The sequence below is a fragment of the Natator depressus genome, chromosome 2 (assembly GCF_965152275.1).
Source record: "Natator depressus isolate rNatDep1 chromosome 2, rNatDep2.hap1, whole genome shotgun sequence".
NCBI lineage: Eukaryota > Metazoa > Chordata > Testudines > Cheloniidae > Natator > Natator depressus.
The window spans coordinates 204,174,889-204,193,008 of NC_134235.1; the positions used below are offsets into that span (position 1 = coordinate 204,174,889).

Genomic DNA, 18,120 nt, shown 5'->3' on the forward strand with positions numbered 1-18,120 from the left:
TCTATTGAGGCTGGAAAGAGTGGAAAAGAAAGGATGTGCAGGAGCCTGAAGCTCCAGAATACAACACAGATACTTTTTCACTAATACACCCTCCAGCATGGGACAACTTGAACCCCTGGGTACTGGAGACCAGAGGGGGGCAATGCCTCCCCCATTTAAACAGGGAGCCAAGCCCCCACCTTTTGAGAATCAGATCTAGGCAGAGGCACACAACAAGAGGGGGTCCCCACCCCTCCCCAACTGGCCTCTCACCAGATCTGGGTGGTGTAACAGACGAACCCCTTCCCTGCTGGCATAATGGAGAGGCAGCCAGACCATATCGGAGTGATATTGCAACCTGGCACATGGGGTCACAAGAGCACTTAAATTTGGTTGTAGTTTTCTGTGCTACTGTTTGAACCAGGAGTCTAAGAAGTAGGATGATCCTGCCTGATGGCCTGCATGCTGGATGGAGGTTGGTACTCAGATGCAGACATACTGACTTTTTGGACTGGTAGGAGTTGGCACCTGACTACTTAGTTTGTTCTCATAACTCTTGCTGCTAGCCTCACAGAACTGATGGCTCCATCCTCCATGAACACATCATCAGGGATATTTTATCTAGTACTGACATGTTTTTTTGGGAGGTGGGGAGGTGGGGGGGGGGTCAAAGCTCTTTAAGGGCATCCCATCAGGATACTGAGGCTGCACAAAGCACGCGATGACCAATGAGACTCAAAGGGCTATGCTAACATTTCTAATTCTCTTCTAAGGGCAGCTTCCATCTTCCTGCCTGAAGGTACTGAAGACATCTCCCCTTGGCAGGAATTAACATGTCCTTTACAGGGACACCACAGCTGAGGAAGTATGAAGAGAGAATCTTGGAATTCTAGAACCTGGAAGGCTATCAGACTCAGCCTCTTCCCTTTGTTGGCCTTCTTCCAGCTCTTCCTTGTGATCTTCTTGAAGGAGAAATAAGGAGATAGCAAATTATTAGTTTTGAATTGAAGAAATATTACCCTTTTCATGTCCTCTCTCTCCGGCTAGATGTCAGTAGTGCCCACCAACCTTCATGCCAATTTTCAAGCACATCTGTTCCTCGATGTTGTCCTGATCCAAAACTAACAGTTCCCCTACTTCAGGGTCCCCCAAGGAGCTGAAGACCTGCTGTGCTCGTTTCCTGTGTTATTTTAAGCCTTTTTTGGATTTCTAACGTATTTTGTAGAGCAAGAATCCCCAGAGGATCAGTCTCTCCTAGCCTAGTGTTCTCTTTGAAGTCTTAGCCTGGGCAAAGACAATTTGTTTTGAGCCCAGTTGTGCCTCACCATGTAATACAGAACTGGGGAGGAAGTGGAGGGGACTGCCCCTAAGAGATCCCAAATCCTCCTCTTGGGAAGAACAACTGTCTGAAAGGATGATGGATCCCTTGACTGACAACTCAATTAACCCATTAAAAACCTGAGATGCAAAACTAGATTTTGTTCTCCCTTTGAGGGAGACTGGACTAGGGGCGACTTAGTGCCTTACCCTTGAAGAACTCTTAATCAGTGACAACACTGATATCTCCAGACTCCCAAGAGCTGAGCAGGACCAAGCAGTGGAGGTGTTTCTGGGGGAGTTCTGGCTGGTGTTGTGAGACACAGAAGCCTCAACAAGCTGTCTATAAAGAGCCTTTTCCTCCTGACTCAGGGAAGGCTCTGGACTGGGAGCAATCACCTCAGAACTTCTCTTCTGTGGCTCCACAGAATATCTTCTTGCAGACAGAGGACGAGGTTGCTCTTCAGCTCGATTCCTTTGGCCAGCTCTGCCATGCTGGAAGAAGGGAGAATTAACAGAAGAAAGGTACATGGCAGGTGATGCTATTCAGAGAAATAAGGCCCTGAAATTTTGGCTCAATAAAGAAGAGAAGACAGTGATCTCAAAATCGTCTTTAAATGCTGGGCTGTGATAGATAAGGTGGGAGTGCTGAATCGCTCCTCTGTCTGCACAGTCCAGAGGAAGAGAATCTGGTGAGACGGTGGAAGGAATGTAGACAAAACCTTAAGAGTCTCGTGGAAAAGTCTGAACTGCCGCAGGTATCTGCACGACTATAGTTCTAAAAAACTTTTGTCCTCCTTTTCAAGGCCCTACCTAACTCTTCCCTTCCAATTGCCAAACCTTCTGTCTCTTATAGTGTAATTGCTCCACCTTTCTCTACCAATGACACTAGTCTTCATAGCCCATTCACCTGTTTCTCCCATAAGCATCACTTGGGGGGGGGCGGGGAGTATGCCATTCCCTATGTATGGAATCATCTTCCTTCTCTGGTCCATTAGCCTCTCTCATTTTAAATCTCTCTTGAAAGCTCGACTCTATGGTGCTCACAATCACTGAGGCATATGTGGTTTAAAAAAACCATCAAAATGTGCATATGTGTAAACTGAATATATGCATGATGGCATTACTGTAACCATCATCCGACCTACCCAATTACTTTTTGGTGTGTCACTCTCACCTGTGCTACATCTAAAACTCAAGATTGTAAACTCCTGGAGGTAAGGATGGTGTCTTCTGTAAATACACTCTTGGGAGTAGTAAGACACATATATCTAGAGTTCTTGTTCTTTCAGATAAGAACGGCCATACTGGGTCACACCAATGATCCATGTAGCCCACTGTCCTGTCTTCCAACAGTGGCCAATTTCAGATGCTTCAGAGGAAATGAACACAACAAGGCAATTATTGAGTGATCCATCCCATCATCCACTCCCAGCTTCTGGCAGTCAGAGGCTTAGGGACACCTAGAGCATGGGGTTGCATCCTTGACATTCTTAAGTAATAGCCATTGATGGATCTATCCTCCATGAACTTAACTAATGCTTTTTTGAACCCAGTTATACTTTGGTCTTCACAATATCCCCTGGCAACGAGTTCCACAGGTTGACTGTGCGTTTTGTGAAGAAGTACTTCCTTTTGTTTGTTTTAAACCTGCTGCCTATTAATGTCATAGGGTGACCCCTGGTTCTTGTGTTACATGAAAGGGTAAAAAACACTTTCTTATTCACTTTCTCCATAACATTGATGATTTTATAGACCTCTATTACATGCCCCCTTAGTCATCTCTTTTCCAACATGAATATTCTTTTTAATCTCTCCTCATAAGGAAGTTGTTCCATAGCCCATCTTTTTTGTTGCCATTCTCTGTCCCTTTTCCAATTCTAATATATCTTATTTTGAGATGGGGCGACCAGAACTGCATGCAGTATTCAATGTTTGGGCATACCATGGATTTATATAGTGGCATTATGATATTTTCTGTCTTATTATCTATCCATTTCCTAATGGTTCTTAACATTGTTAGCTTTTTTGACTGCCACTGCACATTGAGCAGATGTTTTCAGAGAACTATCCACAATGATTTTAAGATCTCTTTCTTGAGTAGTAACAGCTAATATAAATCCCATCATTTTCCATGTATAGTTGGGATTATGTTTTCCAATGTGCATTACTTTGCATTTATCAGCATTGAATTATATTTGCCATTTTGTTTCCAAGTCAGTCAGTTTTATGAGATCCCTTTGGAACTCTGCAGTAAAAAGTAAAATAAGAGGTTAGAGACAAACGGCATCCTTTAAAAACTGGAAGACAGCAGACAAAGGGTAGGAATAAGTGGTCAGTTTTCAGAATGGAGAAAGGTAAACAGTGGTGTCACCCAGGGATGGTTTCGCACACTTAAATAGGGGAGACAAAATATTCATATAAAAACCTGAAGTGATAGATGAACACCAAAGTATAACCCACAGGAAGGTGAACAAAAATGGAATCTGAGAAACCAAGTAAGATGAAAGGGATCACACAGTGAACACTGGAAAGTAAGATAGATATTCTTGCTTAATATGACATGAAATATGACTGGGTCACTACACAAAACTCCCCCTTCCCAAAGAGAGCTGATTTCAAAGCTACCCAGGCCTGGACTATGGAATATATTTGAAAAGCTCCACAGCTTTTAGAGTCAAAACTCCTTAACTTAAAATTGGTCTTCAGATAAATGCCTGTTTAGTCAGAACTTAAAGGAAACGTCTCCAATCTAGCAAACTATAACCACTGGTTACCACTTAGCTGCGATAAGCAATTTAATGTCTCTGTAATATGTTTAAAAAAAAAACAAACAAAAAAAAGGGAACATTTCCATACTTCTTCCAAGTTGCTCTTTTCAACCAACTTCCATCTGAGTCGTGCCTTTACATTTTTCAAAGTCTTCTTAATTGAGAACAAATTGTCAATGTTGGGGCTTTTATTCAACCATTCCGCAATCTGCTTTTTAAACTATGTTTAAAAAAGGAAATAGTTAGTGAATGTATTTACATACATGTCCTAATACATTTAGAAAAGACTGGCTGAAGCCTACTATTTAATTTAGTTTTTGTAGGACAGATTACTACTTGCCTATAGGAGCAGGCTTCTTTACAAGTACAATCTTAAAATCATCTTTCAGGAAAAAGTCATCTACCAACAGTCTCCTTAAAGTTATACTTCATGAATTTTTAAAAAGAGTTTGTAGACTCAGATCTTAAGTTACTTATTTATAAAAAGCATTTCTAAATTTTAAGTTAAGAATAGGAGACCAGCAGTTCTTATTTCCAAAATAAAAAGCAAATTACCACCAGAACCAGACACACATAATCTTCAATATAAAAAGAAAAGTTAAAGAACGTCCTAAGAAAGAAATGAGTTCAGAAAATATTGAACAGTGTGATAGACAAGAAGGTAAAGGGGTAAACTGACCTCAACACTGGTTAAATACTTGCTCTGTACTACAGTGATTAGATGTTGCTCCTGACGGATCTTCTGTATAACTTTATTGTAAGCATTTAAGATTATTTCCTTATCTGCCTCATCTTGCGCCTGGGTTGAATTACACGTAAGAAGTAGATAAAAGCCTGCAGTTATTCTCAATTTGTAAGTGTCAACATCTAAGATATAAAATTCTACTGAAAATACCGATGTTAATGGAATGGCTCTAATGTCAGATTTTTATCTCTTTTCTTGAGGAGACTGGAAATGGAAAGTTCACAAGTCTTACAAGTTCACCAAAGAGTTGCAGTAAAATAAAGACTGATTGGCATTTCCATACAAAAGCTTCATTTTTGTCACGTTCTATTTTGTACTGTATAAAAAAGCTTAACAGCTTCGTTTTTATGGATAGTAAATGTCAAGATGTGCATCATCTTCACCTCTAAAAAGCAAGTCACCTGCTGTGTTGCAGACTGCAGTCAAAGTAAGTATTGACTGAACTGATGTTCTAGTAGCATTATGTTATCAAGAGACTGATTCAATTTCTGTTCCTGGCTGTTTCTCTTTGGTACAGCAGGGACTTGTACTGCTGAGACAGTGCAAGGAGTTCAGAGAAGAATTATCAAAATGAAGAGAATGGGGCAATCCTCTTTATCATGAAAGACAAATAACTGAAGCGATAAAACTAGGCTGAACATCAGAAAACGTTTCCTAATCAGAGCAGAATGGAGTAAGTCTTTAAGGAGAGGTGGTGGAAACCATTTAAGACTGGACAAAGCACTGGAGAATATACTGTAGTAAGAGCTAGCATGAAAACAGGATAAATTATCTAAATTACTACAATACTTTACGCACTTAACATTTTCAGAGTACACTTACATTAAACTTAACAACAGCACTCTGAAGTATTATTCCCATTACACAGATGGGGCACTGATTTGCACAAGGCAATGCAGCAAGCTAGAGATAGAGCTGAGATTACAACTCAGGAATTCCTAGTTCCCACTCCTATGCTCAGGCCACTGTACAATGCTGGCACTTACATCACCAGAGAACAACCTATGTAACACTTAATACACCTTCTCCACCTCATTTCTGTGAAAAAGATACTGCCTAAGTTGCAATGATTAATAGCAACCCATACATAAATTAAAAGTTGTAACTGGGATCAGAGTTGTGTAAAACATTCAGAAGTACGCACAAATAGAGCTAAGAACTTACAACTAGAGAAATCTCCAGCTCTTTGCAGATATCTGACTCAACCTTCTCAAGAACTTCATCCACGTTGCCAACCACTTCTTCTGACTTCAAAGATACTTCTGATGTCAGGTCAAAAAACTTGAGGGGAAAGAGAACTGAATGCTATAATTACAAGTTAATGCACAATACCAGCAAAGAATTAGTACTTCCTATTAAAACAGGGCTTCGGCACAAATGCCAAATGCTTCTGGAAATCAGACCATCAGAGTCTAATGCCAGGTTCTCATTGGCTGATTGAGATTTGCAGCTGATACAACTCCTAGAGAATGTACACCATAGACTGTGCCTCATCACTAGAAAAGAAATGTAAACTGAATCCTGCCTCCCTCCAGTTCTTTTTTCCAAACCTCATCCCGATTTTATCTAAATTAAAAACTAAAACTAATGTAAGTGGCAGAGGAATCACAAATCCATCACCTGTTGAGTCTCTGATGTTGAAAACAACATATTTTCTCACTCACACAATGAAACAGAAAATGACCAAGACAAAACTGGTAGGTTAATCCAGTGGTTCTCAACCAGGGGTATGCATGCCCCTGGGTGTAAGCAGAGGTCTTCCGGCGGGTACATCAATTCATCTAGATATTTGCCTAGTTTTACAACAGGCTACGTGAAAAGCACAAGTGAAGTCAGTACAAACTAAAATTTCATACAAATTATTTATTTTTACTGCCCTAGATACTATATCAGATTTTCTCAACCTGAGGGTCAAAATTTACTTTATAAATTATATGGTAAAAATGAGAAAGTAAGCAATATTTCAGTGCTAGTGTGCTGTGACACTTTTGTATTTTTATGTCTGATTTTGTAAGCAAATAGTTTTTAAGTGAGGTGAAACTTGGGGGTACAAAAGGCAAATCAGTTTCCTGAAAGGGGTACAGTAGTCTGGAAAACCACTGGGTTAAAGAACCCTTTAGTTTCTCTGACAGAGCCTTTCATTTTGTGTTTTTAATCATCTTTCCAGAGAAAAATAAAGGGGATGTCTTCAGTTAAACCCATTCCCTTCCCCATCTTCATGTTTCTACACAGGCACTTTTAGGTTTCATTATTGAAAAACCTTTTGACAACATCTAGTAATGCTTAAACAGCTGTTAGTTGGCTTCTCCCTCTGTAAAAATCCAAAAAAAAAAAAAAAAAAAAAAAGAGATAAAGCAACATCAAAGCTAAATTAAGCAATTTTTGCCACATGTGAAAAAAGGATAGTGGAGATATATTTGCAGGGGAGAGAGAGAGAGAAAGAAATATTTCTGAAGCTGTTAATTGCTCTAAGTTGCTGTAAGATTTTTTTTTTTTTTTAAAAGCTCCAACAGCAAAAAGCACTTCAGAGCCTTTGGTGCAAAGTGGCCAAAGATGCTTGTTTCTGCCTCATGCTTAACAAAACACAAGTTTTGTACCAATAGCCCAGGAATGCACACCTTGCTCTTGCATAGTGCTTAACTGTAAGTGAAATGGACACATGGATAGCTGATGCATTCTATTACCCAGACCTTTCATTACAGAAACAAAGGCTGTAATCAGAGCTTGCTTGGTTACTAAGCTCAGTGTGGTGAAACTGTGCTTAGCGCAGCTTTTTCCATGTACTATTACCACAGGATTAAAACGTTTTCACTAACAAATTAGCCCAGTGGTTCTCAACCAGGAGTAAACATACCCGTGGGGGAACACAGATCTTCCAGGGAGTACATCAACTCATTTAGATATTTGCTTAGTTTTAACAACAGGAAACATAAACAGCACTAGCGAAGACAGTACAACCTAAAATTTAATACAGGCAAAATAAGAAAGTAAGCAATTTCAGTAATAGTGCGCTGTGCCACTTTTATATTTTTATGTCTGATTTTGTAAACAAGTAGTTTTTAAGTGAGGTGAACTAAGCAGCTGAACTATTTTAATGAAAAATAAGAAGCAGATTGTGCACAAATGTATTTTGGGGTCCATGTTACATTTTAACAGCTGGTGGATCGGGGTGTGGGGGAATGAAAAGAGCTGCATACTTCCAAAATTAAAACGTTCTAGTGAGCCCTGAGGTAAAGGAGATCTCGAGGTGTTATTCCGAAATAGGAGGAATTCTGTACTTCCTACACCGAAGACTGTTGCAGAGACCCCAGTAAAGGAGCACACAAGTGACTGGTTTGTTGTGCTATATGAACTCCTAGATGTGCACAACATGAAGCACAGGTTCTTCCTGCAAAGAAAACAATTTAACTTGCCCCCGTGCATGAAGTTTAGGGTGCCATAGAGCAGAGAATAAATCAATGGAGCAAGATTAGCCTGTGGCTACACCAAATGTTAACTGCAATGCCAAATATTTTAGATAAATAGCTTTCTCTCTCATTGTGCATGTAGGAGTATTAAAATTAACAGCAGCGACCACACTAACATGGGAATCTGATCTCTGTAATTAATACACAGCATATGCACCAGAGATACAAAGCTATACTACATACTTGCCCTATTCAGATTCATTCAAACAACCATCTCATAACAGTGTATATTCAGTATAACTGCAGATCTTGAAAATGTGTTATTGCTTTAATTTTAAGAACTTCACAAAATAAAAAGCTAAAATTATATTAGGTATGTAACAAAATTATAGTAGGTATGTAACAACGCAGGCCTGAAGAACACATTGGCTCAAAAACTCAGGAGTAGTACATTTGAAAATGACCACCCAACCTCTGAAAATGATAGCCACAATGTCTCTGCTGTGGTCTGCCGTTTTCATTGTAGGTTTCATGGAAACAGACATGGATTCATGTTAAGAATGGATTTGCAGTGAAAGTAGTAAACATTTGAAGGAACTTAAAAAACAAAACAAAACAAAAACTAAAATAGTTTCTCTGTCCAGTGTGGTCACCCTTTTTTCACAAAAACAGGAACTGTAATATCCAGCCAGTTGCAATGGAGAAATCTTGGAATCACATCTTAAGCTGATGAAAGGTCCCTCCCCCATCCAAAACCACAGCTACATAAATCTGGAAATTCCCCAACTCCCTGGACTATTTTCAGAGTTTAGATTTGAATGAATGCATCAGCTTGTGCAGTCACACCAGCACACAAAAATATCCCTTGGTAATATTACTATTTTGGATCATACATAATATCAGTCACGTAACTAAAACTGCTTTAACTGTAACTGTGTTTCTAAGGTCTGGTACACCTGAACTGCAACTCAACACAGTTGTGAATAATTATGTTAACTGACATCATGCTGAATGCAGCTCACCCCAGTCTATACTGACTACCAAAAAAGCATTCACCATGTCAGGTAACCCAACTGTTCACAGCAGTACTTAGGCACAGTAAAATACTGTAGTGTGGAGTAGGCCTAAGTGGCTGAAACTATTAATGGTTAATAAATGGCTCACCTTCATAATATTCTCCTTCCTCATCCAAGCAGACTGCGTTTTTCACTTTTAAATCATCCTTGGAAGTTCAGGTCATTTTTATTGTCTTAGTCTTATCTCTCCCTGGCCCCAAACCATTGTCCAACTGCTCCTAAGAAGCAGTTGTCTTCAGGCAGCCACTGCCTGACACCTTCCAGACTAACGGAGTATGTCTACACAGCAATTAAACACCCACAGCTGACCAGAGTCAGCTGACTCCGGCTCATAGGGCTCAGGCTGCAGGGCCGTATAATTGTGATGTACATGTTCGGACTCAAGCTGGAGCCCAGGCTCTGGCACCCTTTTCTCTCATGGGGTCCAGAACTCAGGCTCCAGTTAGAGCCTGAATGTCTACACAGCAATTTTACAGCCTGAGTCCTGCAAGCCAGGCCAGCCACGGGCATTTAATGGCTGTGCAGATATATCCAAAAGGCTGCTCCACAATATTATTGACTAGTTCCCATAGAGCTTAAAAGAAAATGCTGCAACAGCACCATTCAGAAGCATCTTCTAAACCTCTACGGCACCCACTACCACAATTCAAAAAGGAAAATAAAACTGATGCCAGTAAAACAAAATAGCCCTCTATTTCTGGTATGCACTTAAAGCACATCATGTTGTATCAGCGGTGCAAGGGTCAGTATTCTGATCTGGCAAAGTTCTAAAGAGGATTCTCTGATTTCTTGAGGGGGTGGAGAAGGAAGGGGAGGTAACCGAACACTACCCAATGTACTGTGAGTAAACTGCTGGATATAAACTAAGCACTGTTGTAAGAAGCTATAAGATAGCATTAAAACAGCACATCAGCTCAGGAACAATACTACGTAAAAACAGAATACTTAACAACCTTCCAATTTGAATTAATTCCTCCATCTAACATTCAAGGCAAGAAAAATGTTATCTGTACCTAGAGCATTTTAAAATCAGAAACAGCCTGTTCATTTATTTGGTAATCCTTGTTTTTGTTTCTCTCTCCTCAGACTATTTCAGCACCGATGTTTGATTAGATTCCTTTAATTTACCCTCAAGTCTTTAGTTCAAAAGTAGTATGAAAGGAGCAATGAGGATGTTTTTGTTTAATCATCGGAAAAGTTTGAACAGATTATTTTAATGCACTGAGCAGTTCTTTCTCCCCCCATGATATGCTTATATTAGGTCAGACCAGGAAAACACTTAACTGAACCACAAAACATGTCCTCTAACCCAAGAGCATGCATTTGTATTTTGTACCAGCTGACTCCAATATGTATTAGGTACTGAGCTAAAATAGTAATCTGGTCCTCACTGAGTGCTGTCCTTTTCGCACTGAAACACTGGCAGCAAGTCGCACTCTTCATAAGTACAACTATGGACATTTGTATTTAGCTCTCCCGTAATGCCAGCCTATCAGGCACAAACATCTATTGCACAAGATTACTGTCTGCATGCAGAACTGTGTCTTTTTCACATACATTACAGGATAGAAGTAAAGTCTGTTCTACCTTTATCATGCCACTGAACCATGTTGCAAGAATCTGTAGGGAAGCATTTGTACCACTTCTGACACGACTGAATTCTTCCAGTTTAGTTTGCTTCCACTCAAAAAACTGCTGAAATGCCTCCTCAGAGTCATCTGCTTCACTAGCTTGACCATATACTGCCTCCAGAGAAGCAGACAGTTCCTGTACAGGGTAAGCAACAACAAAAAAAAACCAGCAGGTATGCAAACAGCAAAGAACTTGATGGACGTCCTATAAACAGGCCATTAAAAGACATTTAATGTATGATCACAAATGAAAGAATTAAGCTTGTGTGCTGACTCACTACAGCACTTTTCACTTCTGAAAATCTAGACCCACATCCTATTCACGTCACAAATTACACTATTATTTACTGCTAAGTGTGTAGTCTCCTTCTTTCCTCTCAGAACTGGCTGTGCTATGTCTCTCACCTGCCAGAGGTAAGATGTCAAAAAGTCTGTGAATCATGGTGGCATCTACATAACCAGGCTCCTGCCTTTCCAATCAAGCACTTTCAGACATATCTAATAGCATACAAAAGACAGGCGAGAGGAAAGCAGGATTCAGAAGGTGGGGGGAGGGGGCGGGAGAGAGGAGAGACTACAATAAAGTAATTTTCCCTTTCTCAAATCTCTTCTTCCCTGTGACCAAGAACTGGATGTGGATGTGACCAATAGTACTAAGAAAAAAGGAGCTCACCTTAGATTGCTCCCTACAGAGCGGTCCAAATGCAGAGAACAAGTGGGTCGTGAGATGTGCCAACCACATAACAGCTCTGACATCCTAAACTGATGCCAGGAGACACAGGTCTCTAGTCAAATCTCTCCTGAGCTCTTTTGGTCATAATCTAAGAGAACAATCCCACACAGAAACTGCAGTATCTGAGGTACCTACCCTGTGCATTTTCAAGACCCTAATAAACAGGGCTTTTCCAATCCTGAAACTTCCAGTTCAATGTAAATACAACATAAATACTTGAAACGTGGAGTTTCCCTCCATATATGGAACTTGGGGGGGACGGGGACGGGGGCACGACTAAGTCAGCATGAAAGAGATGGTTTTCAGGCCAAAGCTTAGGGAGCAAACCCACACTTCTAAAGAAAAAAGATGGACAAATAAATTGAAGAAAATGCTAGGTCAATTCTCTGCTGATACATCCTGGCAAAAAGCTATTTTCTGAACCTAGGGTTGTGCACCTAGATAAGAAGTTCCATGCTAGGGAATATTTGTGCGTTCCTTTTTGATGATGGCATTTGATTTTCTGTGACCAAAAGATAAAGTGCTCCCCAAAAAAGGGGATTTGAATGGCTGACAGTATTTTTTGTGCTAAACACCTTCCTATCAGCTTGCAAGCTCCTACCATGAGCTCTAAAGGTGGTGAACTGCTGATTTTATTTGTCTAGATTGTTCCCTGCATCAAAAGGACTTAATATAACCATGAGAGAATGAGGCTGAAAGGCTTGCTTGAAACTGAGACAATGGGTTTTCTTAGGCCTCAAAATGCTCAGGTTATATTACCAAGGCCTTCTCCAAAGAGTTCAGTTCCTTTAAAAAGAATCTGGCAGCAAGCTTTATCTCTGCAGGTAGGTCATCCTTCTAGTCCCAGAGCTAAACTTGCCTGCAGCCAAGCTTGGAGACACCAACAGAGCTGACGGCCAACTGGGCACTACCAAAAATGACATTACACGAGAACTATGTCACTTGCCCGGAGTCTTCCAATGACCACTTCATCACTTCTGTGGCCCTGACAGTCACCTCTGTGACCCAGTTGCTGAGACCAGACTGCAGCACTCGAGCGATCAATGCTAAATGGTGACAACCAGGACAGCAAGGAGAGCAACTGCAAATCTGGCCCAGATTCTCTATGGATGAATAGCATCACTGGTGTGATGAGAAAGTAGGCAGAGCAGATTTAGAGGCGACACCCACTACTTTGACCTTAAGGTCAGAGAAATACTTATTGGCCACTTGGGGAGAAGTAAGACACTTACCAACAGTGACAACCTTGCAAAAGGAGAACACTATGGGGAACTGTACAGCATCTCTTAGAGATGGCTGTTTTCCTCCAAAGATGCTAATATCCTAGCAATAAGAGCTTCTGCTTGATCAGAGGCATAGTACTTCACACTGCCACCCCAACTCTCCCACTAACACGGCTCCAGCAAGCTGTCCTCTTCCAGGATTCAAAGAGGCAGGCCAACAGGGTCTCTCCGCAAGAATCAGAGAGCAAGAGGGACTGGAGCATCAAGAGGGCGGGAAAGGGGAAATTGATGAGGGAGCACAGATAGGAGTCTTAAAACTGGAACTGAGGAAAGAGGGATGAAGCACTGAACTCAGAAAGTTGTTGTATGCTGAAGGAGATTCCCTTGGCTGACTGATGATCCGTCCCATACAATGTAAACCGACTACAGTCAGATCAACCCGCCCCCCCACACACACACACATTGCCGTGGATGCAAACAACGGAGAAAGCAGGCAAAGAACCCACTGTGGATGAAGAAATGCGTGGATCTGTATGAAGCCAGAAGAGGCTGGCTCTGCACCTGCTCAATAAAGGGGTCGGGTACCCTTGGCAGAACCCAAGGCTATCACAACAAAGGGCCCAATGGCACAACAGGAACCACAGGGAAGGGCAACTTGTATAAGGCTTCCTGCTGTAGCAGAGAACTTAGGCAGCTGCCTGCCATTATACGTTTCCAAGTGGCAGAAGTCACTAAGAGGTTCCCCTAGCTCAGTGGTCACCAAACTGTGTGGCATGCCCCCTTAGGAGGCATGGAGGAACTTTCAAGGCTGAGGTGCCCAGACCAGCTCCACCCCCAGCCACACCTCCACTCTGCCCCCAGCCACAGCTCTGCCCTCATTCCCTCTCCACCCCAGGCCAGCTCCACCTCTAGCCCCAGTTGCTCCCCCAGGCCCAGTTTCACCCAAACTCCTCTGCTGAGCCAACTGTGCAGTAATGGAGGGGGGATGCAGCCAGATTCCATTACTGGTAAGAGGGGAGTGTGACAGGAAAAGTTTGGTACCACTACCCTCACTGCTGACAGAGCAAGCTGGAGAGAAACCAGGGTAGAGGCATGTATGTACCTGATCCAGACCTCCCTCTTAGGAATAAGCTGCTACATGAGATGGGGGTGGAAAGGAGCCCAAGATCACCAGAAGCTATAGAGAACAGAGGAGCCTATAGCTAAAGTTCTCCCATCACACCAGTGATAGCTGAGGACAGGCAGAGGCTAAGCCTGGGCTTCCCCCCACCCCCACACACACACACAGGGTGGCAACATTAGAGGCCTTACCCAAATGTAGCAGAGGTGTTCCATGCCACTGGTGAATGGAAAGAGGCAGCAGCATGGGAAGAAGATTATTCCTAAGGGGAGTCTCAGCCAGTGCCTCAGACCTGGATTTAGCTATAGGCAAACTATCCCCTCCAATTATCTTTCATAACATAGTTGTCTCTTAACTGTCCTTCATAGATCAGAAGGTTGAAGCATCACCTATACATTCAGGAGGTAAAAAAAAAGACTGAAGAGGAAGGAGACTAGCCGGGTACCCTTCCCTGAATAACAGCCTTTTTTGACTCCTTACCTTCTTGCAGGTGTAGATCACACAATTCTGATTAGTTGATCATGTCCAGTTCCCCAATGATTTTGGAAACAATAATGTATACTAACATTGCTACAACATAACTTACAAGGTTAACGTACCAGATGTAAATCTTTGTTGAATGCACAAGATACGATAACATATAATACTGTAATACAAAAAAAAATTATGCAACAGGATGGCTGAGAATTTAGATATACAAGAGACAGAAAATACTTATTCCAACAACTAGAATAGCCTCATTACATGTACCTAGCATTGTATAGGATTATATTTTTACAATTAGACTCTTATACTGTAAATGTGCAGCATAGCAGATTTCTAGCTGTGGTAGGGACCGTAAATAAACTTCCCAACATTAAAACATGCAACACTGCTACAGTTTGGGACACTGAATTTATTTTATTATTTAAAAGTGTGCCTGACCACTGTGATAGTAGTGAATAAGATTCACGCAAGCATAACAGATGGTTTTCTACTACTTCATTCTAAACCAGACCTCTTCAAATATGCAAAATATGCTTTTCTTAACTAAGGGGTAGGTCTATGACAAGTTTATAACAGCCATCTGAATTATCTGAAGAATTTCTGCCTGATGAAAACCCTTTTTTACACTTTCTCAAGAACAGCTGGACAAGAATTTACCACAATTTATTTTGTGCACGGGAGTTGGCGAAGAGATTGGAGAAGTAACCTCTGGGTTGAGAATAGACAGAAACAAAACAGACATTTCATCTGGAAAAGAAAATTAATTTCAGAGTGCTACTTAGCACCTGAAAACAGGTCTGTGTAACAACATACTTTCTGAACTGAAACAGTTTTATTGCAATATTATTCCCAAACCTGTAATAAATACGTCTGGAACTAGTCACATTGAAAAACTAGTTAGAAGAAATAATCTGTATGAGGAATCAGGCTATCAAGGAAAACTTTCCTGTTAAAATCCTGTAAATTGAATCCTATTTCTTCATAATTGCTCTTACTGAGTAAGCACAGTAACTGAAAACCCAAGCAGCTATATGTTAGACTAGTCTATAACCAAGGCATTTGGTAGCATTTGGAAGTATTATTTTAGTCTTTCACCACAATACTAGTTGAGTCTGTCAGCAGAGTTATCTTAAAGAACAAGAAAAAAAGTTTATTTTGTTCAACACAACTAATAGGAGAAGGTCTGAATGCACTCAACATTCAAAACACTATTAACTATCTGAAAAAATCTTGCTGCAATTCTATTCCACTGCAGCATCTAAAAAATGTTTAAAGACTACCACCTAGTGGAGCTAAAGAAGCACAATCTTGTAATGCAGCTAGAATAAAACTGATTTTTTTTCCTAATTTGAAACGATTAGATCAAGACATTTCATTCTTTCCAATGATGCCAGACCCTGATAGTCTATTTATATGACTTCATTTTCTAGTGAATCAAAAACATCCAGTTCTGCAGTAGAGCAGCAGAATCAGAAAAACAAGTATTTTTAGATATAACTGTACTTCTGAATGCACTATTTAAAAAAATTCCCAATTCAAATGTTTTCAATAATGCTAATTTTTATTGACATGTTGATCAGATCCGTGCCAGACTTGAACAGGTTGGCCGAAGTTTGGGTTCTCATTTGTTTGCATGTACTCAGATGACTCATTGTTACTATGATCTTGAGTGGTACAGCTTAATGAAGAAGAATGTATATTTGCTTATCATTATTCACTACAATAAAGTTTCTCCATTAAAAATCCCTCAAACATACTGAAATTTTGGTTATAAAAGAATTTTTTTCAAATGTAAAAAACTTAGTCACATTTTCAAGTGTGTATATCACAACAGAGTAAAAAAGGAAAAAATGGGAAAAAAAGTATTGCAGATGTGCCCTATGTGGCCATGAGCTAATATACAATACTAGCACTCACTTTCACAGGCCAGGTTTCGAAGCCATCATGTGTTACAGGGGAACTGAGCTTGATCATCACAACTTATTTCTTCTTGATTGACATTCATTCACACGTGATGTGAAAAGCAGCACACACATTAGGGTTTGTCTGCCTCAGAAAAGACAACCCATTGCTAACCACTCTTCCCCACTTCAAATGGTGTTGAGAACATTCTAGCTGCTAACAGAGATCAGACAAAATTGTTACAGAAAGCATGACTGAGACAGCATGACTGAAACCAAGTTTCGCTGGGTTTCTGTGAATGTGCTGAACACTGGTTTGCTCTGCCTAAACTAGCATCTAAACCCTTTTCAACACCAAATGAAGAGTTCCTGGGGTTACAGGGACACACTGCTTACAAACAATCAGCAATTGGTCATTTTCCTAATGGTTTAAGGGTCAGAACAGTAAACTGTTAAAGGCTGAGGCTTAATACAGAGATGAAAAGTGTTTAATGATTTTGGATTATAGTAATTCTTAGTTTTCACATTCTTTTGTCTTCAAATGAAAGAACTCCACAAACAGGAATACAGGCTTGATACCATTTTTCAGTGCTGAACTGTTTTTGAATATTTTAAAATGTGTCTGTATATGGTTTTAAGTAATTTCCCACTACCTTCCCCATTTTCCATGTGGAAAAAAAAAACAACACTACAGGGAACCTCAGCATATACACTGTAAAAGTATAGGACTAATTACATATTTTGAACAAAAATGACTAGAACTTTTAAAAAGTGTATTGCAAGTTGCTGTGCTTACTGAGTAAATCAAACTATAGAGATAATTTAGCAGAAACATGTAGAAAAAGTTGTATTGCCTAGCCACGTAACACACTAAGCTCAAATTATTGCTGTTGAAACTTCCAATTCTAACACACTGAACTTCAAAAAAAATTGAAGAGCAGATTAGAGGTGTTTAATAATAATAGTAAAAAGTTTCTTTCCAACCTGCAAAATAGTTGAACGCTCAGAGAGAGGTAGCTCATCTACTTCCCGAATGAATTCTTCCACTGCAGAGTACAAATTCTGTTGCACTTCATTTCTCTTGAGAATTAAGACATCACTTTCATTCTATGTAGAAGAAACAGCAGTCAGAGATCACTTCTAAACTCCTTGCAAGCACAACATAAAAAGAAATGATATCAAGATATTTTCCTTCAGATTCCTTATGAAGTAAAATTGCTTCCTGTTTATAAAAAGTGAGCTTAACTAGTTAGGTTACAATGCATCACACTAGAATAGGAATGAGTGACACATGAAATTACAGGCTTTAGACACTATTTCAGGGGATCAGCATTCCTGTTATATCCACCGCTGGAAATGCCGTATCCATCACACCTAAGCATACCTACAATACAAGCTAGTAGAATACAAACACAGTGGTTGATTTCCGTATTACTGAGTTCATACCTGGTGGGTTTTGATTGCTATTGCAAACATCTAACATGTACAAGTTTTCTTTTGGATTATTTATATTACAGTGGTACTGAGAGATCCCTTTCAATGATTAGGGGTTCCATTTGACTAGATGTAGTACACACATTTACTATGTCAGTCCTTGCTCCAAAAAATTTACAACATAGGAATATTTAGAAACTGTCTTGTGACTGTGGAACATAGAATATTGCAATTCCACAGTTTTACCTCAGCTTTCTCTGACCCATCTTTCTAGTAGAGTGAGAAGAAAAAACAAAC

The 18,120-nt window shown here is 40.3% G+C and overlaps 1 protein-coding gene across 5 annotated transcripts in view; it reads right to left on the reverse strand.

Annotated features, from left to right (window-relative positions):
* Positions 1–18,120, reverse strand: part of STK31 (serine/threonine kinase 31) — an 85,638-nt gene that overhangs the window by 36,037 nt on the left and 31,481 nt on the right. For all 5 annotated transcript variants that reach the window (XM_074945774.1, XM_074945775.1, XM_074945777.1 and 2 more), the window contains 5 exons: positions 17,374–17,496; positions 10,883–11,062; positions 5,977–6,093; positions 4,747–4,866; positions 4,156–4,287 (listed from right to left, as the gene is read on the reverse strand). In XM_074945774.1, coding sequence (XP_074801875.1) covers positions 4,156–4,287; positions 4,747–4,866; positions 5,977–6,093; positions 10,883–11,062; positions 17,374–17,496 — 672 coding nt within the window. The remainder of the gene's footprint in view (positions 1–4,155; positions 4,288–4,746; positions 4,867–5,976; positions 6,094–10,882; positions 11,063–17,373; positions 17,497–18,120) is intronic.